Source organism: Macaca nemestrina, chromosome 7 (genome assembly GCF_043159975.1).
Source record: "Macaca nemestrina isolate mMacNem1 chromosome 7, mMacNem.hap1, whole genome shotgun sequence".
In the NCBI taxonomy this organism is placed as follows: domain Eukaryota; kingdom Metazoa; phylum Chordata; class Mammalia; order Primates; family Cercopithecidae; genus Macaca; species Macaca nemestrina.
This window is the reverse complement of record NC_092131.1, coordinates 173353966-173374475: the sequence shown is the minus strand read 5'-3', so window position 1 is coordinate 173374475 and position 20510 is coordinate 173353966. Positions and strand designations below refer to the sequence as shown.

The window sequence follows — 20510 nt, the reverse complement described above, 5'->3', positions numbered from 1 at the left end:
ACTGATGTATATAATTCATCCTATTAACAGTATAAATAAGAAAAAATATGATCATGTCAATAGATGTAGAAGATACACTCCACTCAACAAAATTCAACACCCATTCACGATATACAGACTTGAAAACCAGAAATAGCAGGGATCTTCCTTAACCTAATAAAGTGTTTATATGAAAAATGCGCGGTTAACTTTATTCTAAATGATTAGAGAAAGAATGCTTTCCCTCTAAAATCAAGACAGCGTGACGCTGGTGAAAGAGTAGCCACATAGATCAATGGAGTGCAATAGAAAACCCATAAATGAATGAACACAAATACTGTCAATGGATTTGTGGCAAAGGTGCAAAGGCAATTCAGTGGTGAAATAATACTTTTTTGCCAGGCGCGGTGGCTCATGCCTGTAATCCCAGCACTTTGGGAGGCAGAGGCGGGTGGATCACGAGGTCAGGAGATCGAGACCATCCTGGCTAACATGGTGAAACCCCGTCTCTACTAAAAATACAAAAAATTAGCCGGGCGTGGTGGCGGTGCCTGTAGTCCCAGCTATTCGGGAGGCTGAGGCAGAAGAATGGCGTGAACCCGGGAGGCGGATTTTGCAGTGAGCCGAGATCGTGCCGCTGTACTCCAGCCTGGGCGGTGGAGCAAGACTCCGTATGAAAAAGAAAAAAAAGAGAATACTTTTTTAACAAATGATGGTGGAAAAATCGGATGTCCATATTCAAAAAGTGAACTTTCACACAGATCTCACATCTTACACAAAAAGTGACTCAAAGTGGATTATAGAACTAAATATAAAATGCAAACGTATAAAACTCTTAGAGGAAAACGGGAGAAATTTGCATGGCTTTGAGTTTGTTGATGAATTTTTAGATACTATAAAAAACACAACCCATAAAAAATTGATAAATTGGACTTTATTAAAATTGTTTTTTCCATCTGTGAAATTAACTCTTGAGGGAATGAAGAGACAAGCTTCAGCCTTGGAGTATATATTTGCACATCACATATCTGATAAAGGACTTGCACCCAAATACACAAAGAACTCTTACAATTCAACAAATAAACACAAATAACCAAGTTCATAAGTAAGCAAAAGAATACCTTATAAAACATGTTCAAGAACCTGTGAACAGTGCACAGCAAGTCCTTGTTTTAGACTCTTTTCTTCATTTTATTATTCAGTATTTACACAGTTTGAAATATGAGTGTCTAGGAGCTGTCTTTTCTCACAAAAAAGAGGGAAGTGATCTAAAATCACGAAACTGAAGCCCGAGAGTAAGATTACACATTTTGCACACATGCATATCACTATTTTTCATTCTAAAACGAGTGTTTTTCTAGATCAGAGAAATTTTATTTAATTCCATTTTGTAGGACTCTATAGCAGAGCCTCTTCGATATGAACCTGTTTAATTTGTATAATGTCGATAACTATTTTCCATTCACAATAACAACAACAAAGACTTTTTGTACTATATAGTCTTCAGCAACAAACTGCAGTCACTTGTCTCTAGCTCCAAGGTCTGTGAAGTAGAGTTTATCGGGCCATCTAGTGGCCACTACATCAAACAACAGCTTTTTGTATTTACTACTGTGAACAACTTTTACAGGCTTCACTACATTGATACTAAGTCTACAAAAGCTAAAACTAGGCCTCCCTGCAGACTGTCTATAACTGTCCTGAACATAACAGAATTCATGACCCATATGTTTTGTTAACGTAACCATTGTACTGTATCTTTGTGGTTCTGCGCCTTGCACGGGGGCCCGGTGGAGCTGTGGCGTCTTAGCAGAGGGCATTAGCTGCGGAATTTTGCCCGCACACACTGACTCAAACGACGGATGAATAAAATGTACATTTCCATACAGATATTTTGTTTTGCCAGTCCAGCTGAGTGTCCAACTGCCTGCACACCAAGAGAGGTTTGTCACTGCTGCTGGTCCGGAGCAGCTTGCACTTCAGGCATTTATTTAGTATACAATTAACAACAGAAGCTTTGAGTAAACACACTGGAGGATAATTAACATGGTTAAGAGAGTAGTTTTACGAGCTTAGGTACCATGGTTTAAAGTAAATACCATTAGGGGGCAATTTCTCTGGTTGACCTCCCCCCCATTCCCCCCACCCCCACCCCGCCAGGTACCCCAACCCCCCACGCTCCCCCCACCCCCCGCCCCCGACAGAGGGCCATTTGGCTTAAAGATTAGTTAATGGAGGTACCGTAAACACACTTAACTGGGGAATCCCCTATTGTTCCTAGTATTTACCCTGTGACTTAATGCTCTAAAGTAAGAAAGGCTGCCTTTAGCCTGTTCAATTGCGACAAGTTATGTAATCTTTTGGCCTTTCAAAAGGTTTGTGATTATTTCCTATAACTTTTCCTAATATTCCCCTTTAATATTTTTGCCATCATCTTAAGTGAATCACAATATATCTTAATATAATTTTTACATGAATGTATAGTCCGTATTATTTTTAGACCTGATTAATTGAATGTTTCAGTGGGATGTATCAATTTTTCCTCTTTCCATTATAATAATCTTAAGTCACTAACATGTCTTGCCTGGAAGATTATTATCTCCTAACTGGTCCCTTGTCCTCTCCGTATCCTTAAAATTCTTTCTCCAAAGAGTAACTCAATTAATCTTTTAAAAAAACATGTGTATCATAGTAAGATCATGGATTTTCTCTACTTAAAATGTTCCAATGAGGTTCCATCACAATTTTAATGAAATGTGAACTCTTCTTCACTGTCTATACAGTCCTATGGGATCTGGTCTCCACATTCCTCTTATAAACTTCATTTCCTACCACTCTCCCCTCCATTCACTAGAAACCAAGTATATTATTTTTTTGTCATTGTTGTGTGTTTGTTTCTTAAACACATTCTCCCAGACTTTGGGCTTTGGGTATGTTGTTTGTCTAACTGGAATAATTGGTTCCCACATACTCCCACATGAGTTGCTTCTTCTCTAAAACCATGGGTAGTTGCAGATCAAATACCATGCCCTCAAAAATGTATTCCTTCTTAGTTATTCAGAAATTAAACACCAGCTGCAATCAAAGAAACTCCCGAATCTCAGTGGCTTAGTTATACATTAATTAACCATGTACACTTCAGTATGGATAATGGGGAGTGAAGACTGAGAAGTTCTGTTCCATGAGCTATTCAAGGACTCACTTGGGCACCAATCCTTTTACGACTTGGCTCTCCTCCTGGTTCTCAGAATCCATGCCGTTCACCTGTCAGAGAAAGTAAAAGAGGGTGGAGGATTATGTCAGAGATTTTTATAAACTGTATTTGGGAGTGGAGTACTTTATTTCTACCTATATTAGCTGGAATTCAGTCGCGTGACCACAACTAACTGCAGCTATGGATGGTAAATGTAGGGCAGCTGTGTGCCCAAGGGAAAACAGGGTTTGATGCAATCACAGCATTTCCCTCTGCCACGTTAGCCCTTGTGTTTATCAAATATCCACTTTACCCTTCCTTTTAAATGTTGAACACACTCTCCCTAGAGGAGACAATCCAAAATTCACCTATGTATTGAATCCAGCTCAAAGTTCAGGATTTCAGAATTACACTCGCTCTTCTCCACCAAGTCCTGCTGTGGTTTGTCGAGGTCAGGGACCCAGGAACTAAAAAGATAAATTATGTTTCAAACAGCCAATAGGGGGGAGGCGAGAAATAACCATAGTGAAAATTCTCATTTGGAAAGGAAAAGGAGGCACTTTACCGTTATGGACTCATAGGAATTATGGAATCTTGCTGGTACTTGGTGATGTGTCTGTGAAGCAAGTGGGAATTAGTATTCCAGGGGAGCAAATATATGGCACAGAATTGTAGTTGCTACCTTTTCAGGTGAGATGGGATAGAAATGGAGTCCCTGAAATAAGAAGTATGTTTCTGTACATTTCAATGCTGAACCAAGAAAGGACACATGGCTTGATGATACATTGAAATATTTATCTGGGTTTTTCACATTTTTCCTCCCCCTCTCTCCCATGTGTACTCTGAGGATCAGCACACTTGTAGACAGGAGTCACCTACTTTGAAGGAGCAACCAGAACTCTGACTCCAAAGAGTAAAACTTGGTATCTGAAAAGACAATGAAAAGAAATATTCGGTTTCACACTTACAGAGTTAGTTTTAAAATGGCCCTAAGAGGTGAAGAGAACATGCTGATGGAAGAAAGAAAGGAATGGATAAAATTTGATCTTGAGACATGAGGATAAAGCTGAGGTTGATGATAGGATACAAATGGATGTTCTTTTACAACACAAACCTTTTTTTTTCTTTCTTTCTTTCTTTTTCTTTTTTTTTTTTTTTTTCGAGATAGAGTCTCGCTCAGTCGCCCAGGCTGGAGTGCAGTGGCGCAGTCTGGGCTCACTGCAAGCTCCGCCTCTCGGGTTCACGCCATTCTCCTGCCTCAGCCTCCCCCCGAGTATCTGGGAAGAGGTGCCTGCCACCACACCCGGTTAATTTTTTTGTATTTTTAGTAGAGACGGGGTTTCACCATGTTAGCCAGGGTCATCTCAATCTCCTGACCTCGTGATCCACCTGCCTTGGCCTCCCAAAGTGCTGGGATTACAGGCGTGAGCCTCTGCGCCCGGCCACACAAATCATTTTTATAGCAGGATCCTGACTCAGTGCTCAGGTCTGTTTCTCCTGGGACTTTCTCTTGGGAGAAGTCAGCCCATCAGTCATTGAGCATCTTGTGCTTATCTGTCCTTCCTTGTTTTGTATCCAGTGATTCTGGACACTTGTAGATAATTCTAGGACCAAGGGTGAGTTATTTGAATACAGTGGGAAATGGTAGCAGAGTAAGCACCTAGTCACAGTCAGTTTAGAGTGACTCTTACAGAAAGTAGCCTCTGATTCAGCATGAAGAAAAATCTATAAAGCAAATGAAAACAAAAAAAGGGGCAGAGGTTGCTATTCTTTCAGATAAAACAGTCTTTAAACCAACAATGATCACGAAACACAAAGAAGAGCATTACATAATAATAAAGAGTTCAATTCAACGAGAAGATTTAACTGTCTTAAATATATATGCAACCAACACTGGAGCACCCAATTAAAAAAAAACATTTTGTTAGAGACCTAAAAGACAATTCGATATCCACACAATAACAGTGGGAGACGTCAACGCCCCACTGACAGTATTAGATAGATTATAGAAGCAGAAAATTCACAAAGTTATTCAGGACCTAAAACTCGACACTTGGCCAAACAGACCTAACAGAACAACAATAGAATATACATTTTTCTCGGTTGCCCATGGCATATACTGTATAATCAATCACACACTAAGCCACAAAGCAATTCTCAACAAATTCAAAATAAATGAAATCATCCCAACTACATGGTCAGACACAGTGCGGTAAAGATAGAAATCAATACCAAGAAGATCTCTCAAAACCACACAATTACATGGAAATTAAACAATCTACTCCTGAATTTGGGTAAACAATAAAATTAAGGCAAAAATCAAGACATTTTTTGAGACTAACGAAAACACAGATACAACATACCAGAATCTCTGGGACACAGCTAAACAGTATTAAGAGGAAAGTTTACAGTGCTAAATGACTACATGTAAAAGTTAGAAATATCTCAAATTAACAAACTAAAATCACACCTAAGGGAACAGAAAAGCAAGGGCAAACTGACAACAAAGGTAACAGAGGAAAATAAATAACCCAAATCAGAACTGACCTGAATGAAACGTAGATGAGAAAAACCATATAAAATATCAAAGATACCAAAAGCTTGTTCGTTAAAACAATAAATAAGATTGGTATACTGCTAGCTAGACAAAGAAAGTAAAAAGATTCAAATAAACACAATCAGAAATGACAAAGGGGACATTACTACTAATCCCAAAGAAATACAAAAAAATCCTCAAAGACTATTATGAACACCTCTATGTACACAAACTAGAAAACCTAGAGGAAATGATTAAATTCCTGGAATTGAGTCTGAAAGAAATTGAAAACTTGAACATACCAATAATAAGTTTCAAAATTGAATCAGTAATTTAAAAAAACACCAACCCAAAAAGTCCTGGACCAGAGAGATTCACAGCTGAATTCTATCAGACATATAAAGAAATTCAGTAGTACCAATACTACTGAAACTATTCCAAAAAATAGAGGAGGAGGGACTCCTCCCTAATTCACTCTGTGATGCCAGCATTATTTTGATACCAAAATCTAGTAGAGACACAATGAAAAAAGAAAACTTCAGGCCAATATCCCTGATAAACATGAATGTAAAAATCCTCAACAAAATATAAGCAAAATATGAATCCAGCAGCACATCAAAAAGCTAATCCACCACATTCAAGTAGGCTTTATTCCTGGGATGCAAAGTTGGTTCAACAGATGCAAATTTTTAAAAATGTGATTAATCACATAACCAACTAGAAACAAAAAAAACATGATTATTTCAACAGATGCAGAAAAGACTCTCAGTAAAGTTCAACATCCCTTTATGTTAAAAGCCCTCAATAAATAAGTATCAAAGGAACATACCTCAAAATAATAAGAGCCATCTGTAACAAACCCACAGTCAACATCATACTGAATGGGCAAAAGCTGGAAGCATTCCCCTTGAGAACTGTAACAAAACAAGGATGCCCACTCTCACCATTTCTATTCAACATAGTACTGGAAGTCCCAGCCAGAGCTATTAGGAAAGAGAAAGCAATAAAAGGCTCCAATAGGAAGAGAAGTCAAACTATCTTCTCTTCACAGACTGTATGATTCTATACCTAAGGAAACTCCATGTTATCTGTCCAAAACTTCCTAGGTCTCCTAAACAACTTAAAGTTTTAGGATACAAAATCAATGTACAAAAATCAGTAGTATTTTTATACATCAATAACATCCAAGCTGAGAGTCAAATCAACATACAAAAAAACATAATATATGTAGAAATCCAGCTAACCAGGGAGGTGAAGGACCTTTACAACATGAATTACAAAACACTGCTGAAAGAAATCAGAGACAACACAAATGGAAAAACATTTCACGCTCATGGTAGGAAGAATCATTATTGTTAAAATGGCCATACTACCCAAAGCAATTTATAGATTCAATGCTTTTCCTATCAAACTACCAAGGACATTTTTCACAGAATTAGAAAAAAAAACTATTCCAAAATTCATATGGAACAGAAAAGAGCCCAAATAGCCAAGGCAATCCCAAGCAAAAAGAACAAAGCCAGAGGCATCACTCTACCCAACTTCAAACTATACTACAAGGCTACGGTAACCAAAACAGCATGGTACTGACACAAAAACAGATACAAAGACCAACAGAACAGGTTAGGGAATCCAGAAATAAAGCCACATATTTATTTTTACAAATGTGAGAAAATATTTACAAAATATGCATCCAATAAAGGCCCAATATCCAGAGTCTATAAGGAACTTAAACAAATCAACAAGTTAAAAAACAAGCAATCTCATTAAAAAATGGTCAGAGAACGTGAACAGACATTTCTCAAAATAAGACATTCATGTGGCCAGCAAGGATATGAAAAAAATGCTCAACATCACTAATCATCAAAGAAATACAAATTAAAACATCAATGACATACTTTCTTATACCAGCCAGAATGGCTATTATTAAAAAGTAAAAATTAATAATAATAATAACACATGTTGGTGATGTTGCAGAGAAAAGGCAATGCTGTTGAGAATATAAATTAGTTCAGCCATTGTGGAAAGCAGTTTGAAGATTTCTCAAAAAACTTCGAACAGAGCTACCATTGGATCCAGCAATCCCATTACTGAGTATATACCCAAAAGAACGTAATTTATTTTACCATAAAGGCATATGCATGTGTATGTTCATCATAACACTATTCACAATACAAAAACATGGAATCAACCTAGATGCCCATCAACTGTTGACTGGATAAAGAAAATATGGTACATATACACTGTGGAATACTATGCAGCCATAAAAAAGAGCAACATAATGCCCTTTGCATGGAGGGTGCTGGAGGTCATTATCCTAAGCAAACTAACACATGAACAGAAAATGAAATAGCTTATGCTTTCACTTACAAATGGTAGCTAAATATTTAGTACATAAGGACACTAAAAAGGGAACAATAGACATCAGGACCCACTTAAAAGTGGAGGGTGAGAGGAGAGTGAGAACTGAAAAACTACTTATCAGTTACTATGCTCATTAATTGGGTGTCAAAGTAATCTGTACACCAAACCCCTGTTACACATAATTCACCCATTCAACAAATCTGCACAAACCCTTGAACCTAAAATAAAAGTTGAAAAGAGAAAAAAAAGGACCCTCTGATTCAGGAAAGGGGTGCATACATGGTCCATGCTATATAGGACATGCCATAACTGTTGGAGTTCTCTGATAAGTAGTTGTCTTTCCTACTAGGCTATAAAGCTCTATGATGGCAAAAGTAGTGTCTCCTTTCCACATTATTTATGCCTCAGCTCTTAGTGCAGTGCGTGACTTATAGTAAGTTCTCAGTAAAATGTGTTGAATAAATGAATAACTTTTCAGTAGCCATTTATTGTTCAACTCAATGAGAGTCAGGCATCAAAGCCTGTACATTTTCTATGTTTGTACCAGGTCAGAGACAAATGTTTATAAAACATAGATGAAGTCCCTAGAAACTTCTTCAGAAACAATGAGTTGTGTTAAAGTTTTTGTGCGCCAGATCTTCCAATTGACCACAAAGATGCCACTGTGTCTAACAATGAACCCAATGTCACCATCTAGAATAGACCATTTGGTGGTTAGAGGGTGGTGGGTATCGATTCTGGGGAACCAAAGCCTAAAGTTTATGCCTCAACTGAGCTTTGAGGGAGCAAATTACATGGTATAGACTTACGTATTATGCCTTAATCCTTTGTATCGGCAGCAATCCTTAGATAAGCGAGATGGCTGTTAAGTGAAAAGTCACCTAAGACATGGATAGCATAAGGTATATGGTGAGCAAAACGACTTGATCTATGTATTTTGGAGTTCCCAGACTAGTAGGGGTGGGAGGGAAGATAGAGTAAGTAATAGGTAGGTAGACAATATAATGCAATCATAATATGACATAAGTTTAATGATAGTGAAAGTACAATGGATTATAGAATCACAAATCAGCGATAGTTAATCAATTTAAGAAGGTTAGGAAATGTTATCTGTCAGAAATGTCACTGAAATCGAAACTTGGCCAAATGAATGTTACAATAATGGAGATGAGATGTTCCAAACAGAAGCAAAGCATGGATGTAGGCCCAGAGAAGTGAGAGATCATAGTGCATGGGGTGGGAGGAAATGGGGTAGAGGAGAAGGCAGGGAAGGATCAAGAATGATAGGAATGATGTATTCTGGTGAAAGTATGGTGCATTTAAAGAACTGAGAGAAGATCATTGTTGCTAAAGCTTCACGTGTGCTTGCATTCATGTGTGTGCATACATGTACGTGTTCATGAGAAGGGGTTGGAAATAGAGAATAGTACATCTGGAAACACGAAGAAATAATACAATGGAAGAGAACATGCATTATAGTAATAGGTTTGGCCTTTATTCATTCTAATAGCAACAGGAGGTCTCTGAATGTTTTAATCAAATTTACTTTTTGGAAGAGATAAAATAACAACCTTCTCTTCATTCTCCTAAATCCTTCCATCTTTTAGTGCTCTGGTTAAAAACTGTAGGGCGTAAGTGTAACTTATTTGGAAAAATCACCAACCAGTGTCAGTGTCATCTGGGGGGTTTGAAAGTAACCAAGGGCTTGCATGCATAGCATCATAAGACCATTTGCACTAGGCTGGGTTGCCTTTGATGCCTTTGTATGGGTTCAGATTCTTAGAGAGAAAACCATCTATCGTTCATAAAGGAGACCCCTTCCTTCACTATCCTTAGGGTGAAAATGCATTCCTCCCCTTCCCTTCCAGAGCTAGCAGACAATTAGGAAAACAAATTAACCATTCTTTCCATCAACTGCTAAATCAGCTTAAACTGAGCTGAAGCAAAAGTGACTAAGAAGCCGTGGTCATAAGAGGTGGTATAAAAGCCGCTTGGTGCCCAGGATCCCATTATACAACAAGGGGAAGTGGGGGCAGACAAGGAGAGGGCAGGCACCCTGGATATAGCATTTCAAGGGAGATGACTGTGGCAAGGGACAGAGAAAATGCAAGTTACGAGATGATGAAATCTTCCCATGAGACTGCCTCTCAGATATGGGACATGGGCGTGTGCTAATGAGATCGAAACGCACAACCCATAGTTTCTGTCCCAAATTCCAAATTTTACATCTCTCTGTGGTAACTGGCAGAACTCTACAGAAAATCAAAGTGGAAATATTCTTTGTGGTTTATTAGCTATTTGGTTTGTAGAGGGAAGGTGAGACATTATCAGTACCTGTAATGGGAAAGGTGAGCTCCATTCCATGGCTGTTGCATGGCGGGAGGCTACATCCAAACCATGTCCTTCTGGGCAGTGAGAAGGCAGGCACCCTGGATACAGCATTTCAGTGGAGATGACTGTGGCAAGGGACACTGGTTAATTTTCCACCTGGATAACTGTACGGTTACTCCAAAACTTTCTAATCCTACATACTCAGGACAGAGAGTCCTTCTCTTTAGGTTACAAAAATCATCCTGACTTAGGTAAAGTGAATGAATTGGCGTGGGGATAATTAAGATGGCAAGGGAGCCAGACACAAGCTGTTGCAACAATCCAGCAGAGAGCAGAAACCAACTAAATGAAGACAGTGGCAGTGGGTTGGAGAAAAAAGACAGAATTGGAGGATTCAAGAAGTCAGAACTTGCTAATTACCTTGCACTCCAGGTCAAGGGGGACATAGGAAGATGATGATAGAGCCAAGTTTTCTGGCTTGAGGAACCGGATGAGAGATGGATGTTTTTAGGCGGAAAAGTGAAGACAGAAAGGGAGATCTTGAGATGGCACAGAAGTGATAAATTCCATTTGTGATAGTGACATTTGCATTGCATGTCCAGGAAATAATGTCACACAGGTAGATGTGGTTGTCCTTTGCTGTTGTTATTTGTTTGTTTATTGCTTCATTCTGGACAGTATTTTTGGATGTTCCAGAAAGCATTCATACATATGGTTGTGTTTAGCTCCAAATATGAGTGGACAGAAAAATGTGGGAGTCAGCACAGACGGTGGATGAAACCCTGAATGGGACTGAGACGCTGAAGGCTGAGTAGACAGACGAGAAAGGAGCCAGGCATGAGGACTCTGGAAAGCATCCCAGTTCAGGCAGGCAGTGGAAGAAAGACCTACAACAGAGAAAATTCAAAAACAAGATTCAAAAGAACCACAGAGGCACTGGGAAAACATGAGGGTAAGGAATCCAGGCAAAGAGACGATCAAGCACTGCACACAGATTTAGATGGTGACAGAAAATCATGAATCGCGTTTAGCAGAAATAAGGTACTAAGAAGAGGAATTTGATAAGAATGGTGTAAGAAAAAGAAAAAATGAAGAAATGGAAGCGAGGGTCTAGAAATTAATTCTGAATAGAGGACTGGTAGAGGATAATCGTGGGAAATAGATGGAAGACAAGCAGAAGTGGGTGCGTGTGTATGAGAAAGAATTGTATGTGTTTGTGTTTGTGTGTGTGTAAAACTGTCTGGTTAAAAACTCTAGGGTCTAAGTGTAATTGATTTGGAAAAGTCACCAGTCAGTGTCAGTGTCATTTGGGGGCCTTGAAAGTAACCAAAGGCTTGCATGCATAGCATTTGCACTAGCGAAATTGTGTTCGCTTGCGTGCAAGTGTGTTCACACATGTTTATGTGTGTAAGTTTAAATGTGTGTGTTTGTGTGCATGTGTCAATGTGTGTGTTTGTGTTTTTATGTGAGTGTGTATTTAAGTGTGTGTGACTAGTGACTGTGTATCTGTGTGTACACGTGTGTGTATAGCTGTGTGTGTGTATGTACACGTTAATGCGTTTGTATGCAAAACTGTGTGCACTTGTGTTAGTTCGTGTGTGTTTGAGTGTTTTGTGTTTGTGAGTTGTGGCTTATGTGTTTGTGTGACAGGGTGACTTTTGGTGTGTCTCTGTGTTTGAAAGGGTGTTTTTCTTTTCTTTCTTTTTTTTTTTTTTTGAGACAGTCTCACTCTGTTGCCCAGGCTGGAGTGCAGTGGCGCGATCTCAGCTCACTGCAAGCTCCGCCTCCCAGGTTCATGCCATTCTCCTGCCTCAGCCTCCCGAGTAGCTGGGACTACAGGTGCCCCCCACCACGCCCGGCTAATTTTTTGTATTTTTAGTAGAGACGGGGTTTCACCGTGTTAGCCAGGATGGTCTCGATCTCCTGACCTCGTGATCTGCCTGCCTCGTCCTCCCAAAGTGCTGGGATTACAGGCGTGAGCCACCACACCCCGCTGAAAGGGTGTTTTTTGTATGCACAGTGAATGTATTTTGTGTGTGTGCATATGTATACGTGTGTGAGTATGTGAAAGTATGTAACTGTGTGTGACTATGCATTTGTGTATGTATTCATGTTAATGTGTGTTGTGTGTGAAAATGTGAGCACTTTGTGGTTCTGTTTGTGTGTGTCTATGTTTCTGTGTGTGTGTTCGTGTTTTGTATAATGTGGGTGGCTGTGTGTGAATTTTTGTGTGTGTGTGAAAGAGCGTTTTGTGTGAGAGTGTACACGTGTGCCAATGTGTATTTGTATGTTTATGTGATTAAATGTGAGTGTGTAACTGTGTGTGACTATATGTGTGTGAGTGCACATGTGTTAATGTGTGTATTTCTGGGTAAAAGTGTGCACTTGTTTGTGTGTTAGTTTGTGCTTGTGTGTGAATGTGTGTTAGCATGTTGGTGTATGTGACTGGGTGACTGTGTGAAAGGGTGTTTTGTGCATGTACACTGCATGGAATGGTGTGTTTGTGTGTGAATGTTTTTGGGTGAGGTGCGCTTTTGTGTTTGTGTGGGCGTATGTATGTGTTTGACTGTATGAGTGTTGGTGTGTGTGACTGTGTATCTGTGCATGTGAAAGAGTTTTCCTGCATCTGTGTGTGTGTTTGTGAATGCGTATGTGGTGCCTTTTTGTATTTGTGTTTATGTGTGTTTTGTGTGTGTGTTTGTGTGTGAAAGTGTTTCTGTGTCAGTGTGTACACACATGTGAGTGTGTGTTTGTGTGGGTGTGTGTTTTTGTGTGTGTGTCTGTGTGTGCTCACACAGGCACTTGGAGTAAATGTAGAGGTCACGTGCTTGAATCTTGCTCTACCACTCATCAGTGACATTGCAGCAATGGGGACTTAAACTTTTTTTCACTTTATTTTTTTTTTAATTTTAGGTCCAAGGTTATTAATATATGTGCAGGTTTGTTATATAGATAAGCTTGTGTCACAAGGGTTTGTTGTACAGATTATTTCATAGTCCAGCTACTAAGCCTAGTAAAAGTTACTTTTTCTGATCCCCTCCATCCTCTCACCTTCCCTACTCAAGTAGGCCCCAGTGTCTGCTGTTCCCCTCTTTCTGTCCATGTGTCATCAACATTTAGCTCTCACTTGTAAGTGAGAACATATGGTACCTGGATTTCTGTTTCTGCGTTAATTCACAAAGGATGATGGTCTCCAACTCCATCCATATTCCTGCAATGGTCATGATCTTGTTCTTTTTTATAGCTGTGTAGTATTCCATGGTATATATGTACCACATTTTCTCTATTGGGGACTTAAATTTATTTACAATTATGTCATAAATTAAATTAATCTGATGACAGTTACCTCACTATGATGATTTTAAGAGTTACAGCCTAGAGTTTCTAAAATTCTACTGCATTTTGTGTTCTTTCAGATCTGCTAAAATTAAGAACTTTCTACCATTTCAAGGTAAGATCCTTGTTAAGATTCTTTGAAATAGCTGAGAACTATTTCAGGAAAGCAAGGGTTAGGGGCCATACAAGAGGGCTTTATTCTCCTTGATTCTCTTCAAAATGCAGTCCTACACGACTCATTCATTCAAGTACTCATTTATTAAGTAAATTTTTGTATATTTTTGCTGTGTTCTGGGAACTACTCCAGGAACTTTTGACATATAAAATGATCAAAATATAAAACGTAGTGCCCGCATGGAGCTTACATTCTACTAGAAAAGCCAAAAAATCAGCAATATAGATAAACATACAAATTATATACTATTTTAGAAAGTAATAATGCACTATAGAAAAAGAAAAAGCTAGATCAAGGCAAAGTAGATGAAGCTTTCAGGAAGAGCTGCAATTTTATGTGGAACGGCCAGGGAAGGCTCGAATGAGATCAAATCATTTCAACAACGACCCCAAGACGGTGAGGTCATTAACAATATGCGCTGTGCAGAGGGAAAGCCAGTGTACATGCCCGAAGGCTGAAGAATGTCCGGTGTTCAAAGAACAACAGAAGGCCAGCGCGACTGAAGTGCTTTCCTTTCTTTTTTTTTTTTTTTTTTTTTTTTTTTGTGAGACGGAGTGTCGCTCTGTCGCCCAGGCTGGAGTGCAGTGGCGCGATCTCAGCTCACTGCAAGCTCTGCCTCCCGGGTTCGCGCCATTCTCCTGCCTCAGCCTCGCGAGTAGCTGGGACCACAGGCGCCGCCACCGCGCACAGCTAATTGTTTGTATTTTTAGTACAGACGGGATTTCACCCAGTTAGCCAGGATGGTCTCGATCCCCTGACATCGTGATCCACCTGCCTCGGCCTCCCAAAGTGCTGGGATTACAGGCGTGAGCCACCACGACCGGCTAATTTTTTGTATTTTTAGTAGAGACGGGGTTTTACCGTGTTAGCCAGGATGGTCTCGATCCCTTGACCTCGCGATCCACCTGCCTCGGCCTCCCAAAGTGCTGGGATTACAGGCGTGAACCACCGCACCCGGCCATGACTTGGGTTTTGAAATAATCGCTATGCTTGCCCCACTGGTGATAGACTGTAAGAGCACAATGGTGGAAGTAGGGAAATTTCTTTAAAAACTACTGCAATGATCTAGGCTAGAAATGATGGTGGCTTTTTACCAGAGTGACGGGAATGAAGGTTTTGAGAAAGTGGCTATATATATTATATGTGTGTGTTTAGATATATATGTATACATAATGTAGAGCCTACAAAATTTCCCGCCAGGCTCCATAGATTATGCACACAAAAATAAATCACCTCACAACAAATGCAAGGGTCTGAGCAATTGGGAAGGCTGGATTTGCCACCAATTAGATGGGAAAGTTATTGCTGATGGAACCGTTTTTGAGGGACTCATGGGGCACCAAATGTTCTTCTTGGGACTTTTAAAAGCATCAGACATCCGTTAGACATGTGAATAGAGATGCTGAATGGACAGTTGGGCATATAAGTGAAACAGAGGAGGAAGGTTTGTACTACAGATATAAATGTTGGTGTCATCGACATATAGATGCTATTTAAAACTATATAACTCGATGAGGTCATCAAGGGAGTGAGTGTCGGCAGAGCAGAGCAACAGGGATGAAACCCTGGATGCACTTTTCATTAGGAAGTTAACTTACAGAGGAGATATCTAGAAAAAAGGAGGAAGGAGGAACCAGGTAAGAGAAGCACTAAGGGGATGAGGGGTTTCTGGAAGCCAAAGGAAGAGGTATGTCATTGAAGAGGACACCATCAGATGTGTCACATACTGTGGGTAGTAGAGCAAGATGAAGACTGAGAATGGACCATTGGATTCAGCAACATGGAGGTCATCCATGAATTTTGTAAGGGAAGCTCCAACAGAGGTGAGTGGTGAAAGCCAGAGTGGAGTGACTTTAAGAGAGAACAGAGGCTGGGCACGGTGGCTCACGCCTGTAATCCCAGTACTTTGCGAGGTCGAGGTGGGTGGATCACGTGGTCAGGAGATCGAGACTATCCTGGCTAACACGGTGAAACCCCGTCTCTACTAAAAATACAAAAAAAAAAAAAAAAAAAAAAAATAGCCTGACATATTGGCGGGCACCTTTAGTCCCAGGTACTCGGGAGGCTGAGGCAGGAGAATGGCGTGAACCCGGGAGGCGGAGCTTGCAGTGAGCCGAGATCGCACCATTGCACTCCAGCCTGGGCGGCAGAGCGAGACTCTGTCTCAAAAAAAAAAAAAAAAAAAAAAAAAAAGAGAGCGAGAACAGAAAGCTGAATTGGAGATAGTGAGTATACACAAAGTTTTGGAGAGTTTCACTTTAAAGAGAATCAAAGATATGGGGCAATGACTGATACAGAACTATGGGTAAGGAGGTTTTCCTGTTGAGATAAAAAATACCAGCACAATCACTACTTACAATACCAAAGCATTGGAACCAACCTTAATGCCTGTCAGTGATAGATTGGATAAAGAAAATGTGGCACATATACACTATGGAATACTATGCAGCCATAACAAAGAATGAGTTCACCAGGCGCGGTGGCTTATGCCTGTAATCTCAGCACTTTGAGAGGCTGAGGTGGGTGGATCACGAGGTCAGGAGTTCGAGACCAGCCTGGTCAGTATGGTGAAACCCCGTCTTTACTAAAAATACAAAAATTAGCCGAGTGTCGTGGTGGGTGCCTGTAGTCCCAGCTACTCAGGAGGCTGGGGCAAAAGAATCACTTGAAGCCATGAGGAAGACGTTGCAGTGAGCAGAGATCATGCCACTATATGCCAGCCTGGGCGGCAGAGCAAGACTGTCTCAAAAAAAAAGAAAAGAAAAGAAAAGTAAAGTATAAGTTTATGTCCTTTGCAGGGACATGGATGAAGCTGGAAACCATCATTCTCAGCAGATTAACACAGGAACAGAAAACCAAACACTGCATGTTCTCACTCATAAGCGGGAGTTGAACAATGAGAACACATGGACACAGGGAGCGGAACATCACACACCAGGGCCTGTTGCGGAGTGGAGGACAAGGGGAGGGAGAGCATTAGGACAAATACCTAATGCATGCAGGGCTTAAAACCTAGATGACGGGTTGACAGGTGCAGCAAACCACCACGGCACATGTATACCTACGTAACAAACCTGCACGCTCTGCGCATGTATCCCGGAACCTAAAGTAAAGTTAAGAAAAAAAGAAATTCCAGCAGAGTTTTATGTTCATGAGAATATTTTAATTGTGATACATTAATAATATATAGAAAGAGGGGAGAATTACTGAAGGATACCACTGGATACGCGAGAAGGGTTGGGAATGAATAGACCAGTGCAGGAAATGGCATTAAATAAAAATTTTTACAGTGTATCTGTGTCCTCAACCTGTGGTGTGGGTATCACTGCAGTCTGTGAACCCTTCCCTCTAATCAATCTGCTGATATTTAGGTGTAAGTAATGCTTTATAAAGTTCCTGAAAGTTATTTATTTTGCTCTATGGGATCTCCTTTAGTTCTTGTCTTAGTCCATTCAGGTTGCTATAACAGAATACTATAGACTGGGTGGTTTATAAGCAACAGACATTTAGTTCTCATAGATTCGTATTCTGGGAAATCCAAGGTCAAGGTGCTGACAGACTTGGTGTCTGTCGAGGACCTGCTTCCTGGTTCACCGATGGCTGTTTTTACGCCGTGTCCTCACATGGAGGAAAGGGTGAAAGAGCTCTCCAAGGTTCCTTTTATAAGGGCACTAATCCCATTCATGGGGCTTCACCCTCATGACCTAATCACCAGCAAAAAGCCCCCCACCTTCTAGTACCATCACCTTGGGGTTAGGTTTCAACAAATCAATTTTGGGAAAACACAAAGATTCTGACCATAGCAGTTCTCTTGTTTGGCCTATTTGTGTGTGTGCATATATTTACTTCCAGCCTCCATCTGTTTCCTGTAAAGTTTCCATTCCATTATGAGATGTCGTTATAATAAACATCCTCGCTCGTCACTGTGGTGGCATCATTTCCACCATGATCACCTTTCACCCTCTCTCTGTGCACCAGCTCTCTCACCTTACGGTGGTTCCCCCAAAACACCATGTGTCCTTCAGTCACAGACACTTTTCACATGCTGCTCTTATCCTGGCTAATACCTTCATAGCCTTGAGATCTGAAGTGATCTGCTCAGGGAAGCTTTCCTCATCTGTCTGGTGAAAATAAGTCACCCTGTGTTGACTATTTATTGTTCTTGTTGTTGTAAAGATTTATTTTTATTGTTTAACTGTAAATTGATACATTATAGTTATATATTCATGGAATACAAAGCAATGCCATGATGCTTAAATACAATGTGAAATCGAACTTAATAACATGTATATCAGCCCACATACCCATTTTTTTTTTTGTGGGGAGAGCATTTGAAATTTACTCTCAATGATTTTGAAATGTACAATACATTTTCATTTGCTGTATTCACCATGCTGTGCAATACATTCCAAAGAAAATAAAATGTACTTGTCCTGTCTAAATGAGGTTTGATACCCTTTGACCATTATCTCCCCACTAACTCTATCCCTCCATCCTCTGGTTACCACCATTCTTCTCTCTACTTCTTTGAGTTGGATTGTTTTATATTCCACATATGAGTGAGGTCACACAGTATTTGTCTTTCTTCTTGGCTTACTTCATCTAGTATAACGTTCTCCAATTCCAACTATGTTGTCACAAATGACAGAACTTCTTTCTTAAGGTTTAATAGTGTTCTATTGGGTATATATACCACGTTTTATTTTTTCCCACATTTTCTTTCTTCATTCATCTGGTGATGGCCCCTTAGGTTGATTTCATAACTTGGCTTTGGGAAATAGTGCTGCAACAAACATGGAAGTGCACATACCTCTTTTTTTTTTTTTTTTTTTCTTGAGACGGAGTCTCGCTCTGTCGCCCAGACTGGAGTGTAGTGGTGCGATCTCGGCTCACTGCAAGCTCCGCCTCCCAGGTTCACACCATTCTCCTGTCTCAGCCTCTGGAGTAGCTGGGACTGCAGGCACCTGCCAACACGCCTGGCTAATTTTTTATATTTTTAGTAGAGACGGGGTTTCACCGTGTTAGCCAGAATGGTCTTGATCTCCTGACCTCCTGATCCACCTGTCTCGGCCTCCCAAAGTGCTGGGTTTACAGGCATGAGTCACCTCGCCCGGCCACATACCTCTTTAACACACTGATTTTAAATTTTGGGGGTAAATATCCAGAAGTGAGATTGCTGGATCCTATGATAATTCTATTTTTAGTTTGTTGAGGACCTCCATACATTTTTCCATAATGGCTGCACTAACTTGCATTCCCACCAGTAGTGCACACAGGTTCCCTTTCCTCAACACCCTCCCCAACACGAATTGTTCATGTTTTTGACAATAACCATTTTAACAGGTGTGAGGTGATACTTCGTTGGAGATTGTATTTGCATTTCTCTGATGATTAGTGATGTCAAACACTTTTTCATATATCTGTTGACCATTTTTATGTCTTCTCTTGAGAAATGTCTATTTAAGTAATTTCTCTATGTTTAATAGGGTTATTTGTTTGTTTGTTTCTCTGCAGAGTTGAGTTCCTTATATATTTTGGATATTAACCCCTTATCAGATGTATGGCTTTTAAGTATTTTCTTCCAAACAGTAGGTTGTTTTTTCACTCTATTAATTGTTTCCTTTGTTTTGCAAAATCTTTTTATTTTGATATAATGACATTTGTCTATTTTTGCTTTTGTGGCCTGTGATTTTGGGGTCAAATCCAAAAACTCACTGCCCAGACCAATGTTGTATAGGTTTTCCCTTATGTTTTCTCTTACTAGTTTTAGAGTTTCAGGTCTTATACTTAAGTATTTAATCCAGTTTGAGTATATTTTTGTACATGGTATGAGATAAGGATCCAATTTCATTCTTCTGCATGTGAATATACACTTTTCCCAACACTGATTATTGAAGAGACTGTTCCTTTTCCAATATGTATACTTGGCACTTTTGTTAAAAATTTATTGACTATATATGCATGTATTCTTTTCTGGGTTTTATTTTCTGTTCTATTGGTTGGTGAGTCTGTTTTCTTTTTCTTTTCTTTCTTTCTTTTTTTGAGATGGTGTCTTGCTCTGTCACCCAGGCTGGAGTGCAGTGGTATAATCTCGACTCACTGCAGCCTCTACCTCCTGGGGTCAAGCAATTCTCCTGCCTCAGTAGCCTGAGTAGCTGGGGATTACAGGCACATGCCACCACGCCCAGCTAATTTTTGTATTTTTTGTAGAGACGGGGGTTTCACCATGTTGGTCAGGCTGGTCTTGAATTCCTAACCTCACGATCTTCCTGCCTCAGCCTCCCAAAGTGCTGGGATTACAGGTGTGAGCCACTGCACCCAGCTGATGAGTCTATTTTCATGCCAGTATCACACTGTTTTAATTACTATTGCTTTGTAGTGTAGTTTTAAATCACATACGTGGTGCCTACATCTTTGATCTTCTTACTCATGATTCCTTTGGCTATTCAGAGTTTGTTGTGGTTCCACATTAATTCTATGTTTTTTCTGTTACTATGAATAATTACATTACAATTTTGTTAGAAATTGCATTGAGTCTATAGGTCATTTTGGGTAGTATGGACATTTTAACAATATTATTCTTCCAATCCATGAAC

The 20510-nt window shown here is 39.9% G+C and overlaps 1 protein-coding gene across 4 annotated transcripts in view; it reads right to left on the bottom strand.

Annotated features, from left to right (window-relative positions):
• Nucleotides 1-914: 914 nt before the first annotated feature.
• Nucleotides 915-20510, bottom strand: part of LOC105466237 (makorin ring finger protein 3) — a 65781-nt gene continuing 46185 nt past the window's right edge. Inside the window, exons 2-4 of one of the 4 annotated variants that reach the window (XR_011606271.1) lie at nucleotides 3541-3639; nucleotides 3182-3243; nucleotides 915-1906 (exon numbers count right to left, since the gene is read on the bottom strand). Coding sequence is in view for 2 of the 4 variants with exons in the window: in XM_071067291.1 (XP_070923392.1) it covers nucleotides 3240-3243; nucleotides 3541-3639 (103 nt within the window). In the remaining 2 variants the exon portion in view is untranslated. Of the gene's footprint in view, nucleotides 1907-2167; nucleotides 3244-3540; nucleotides 3640-20510 lie in introns of those variants that run through there. The other 3 variants (XR_011606273.1, XM_071067291.1, XM_071067293.1) reach the window with 3 other exon arrangements.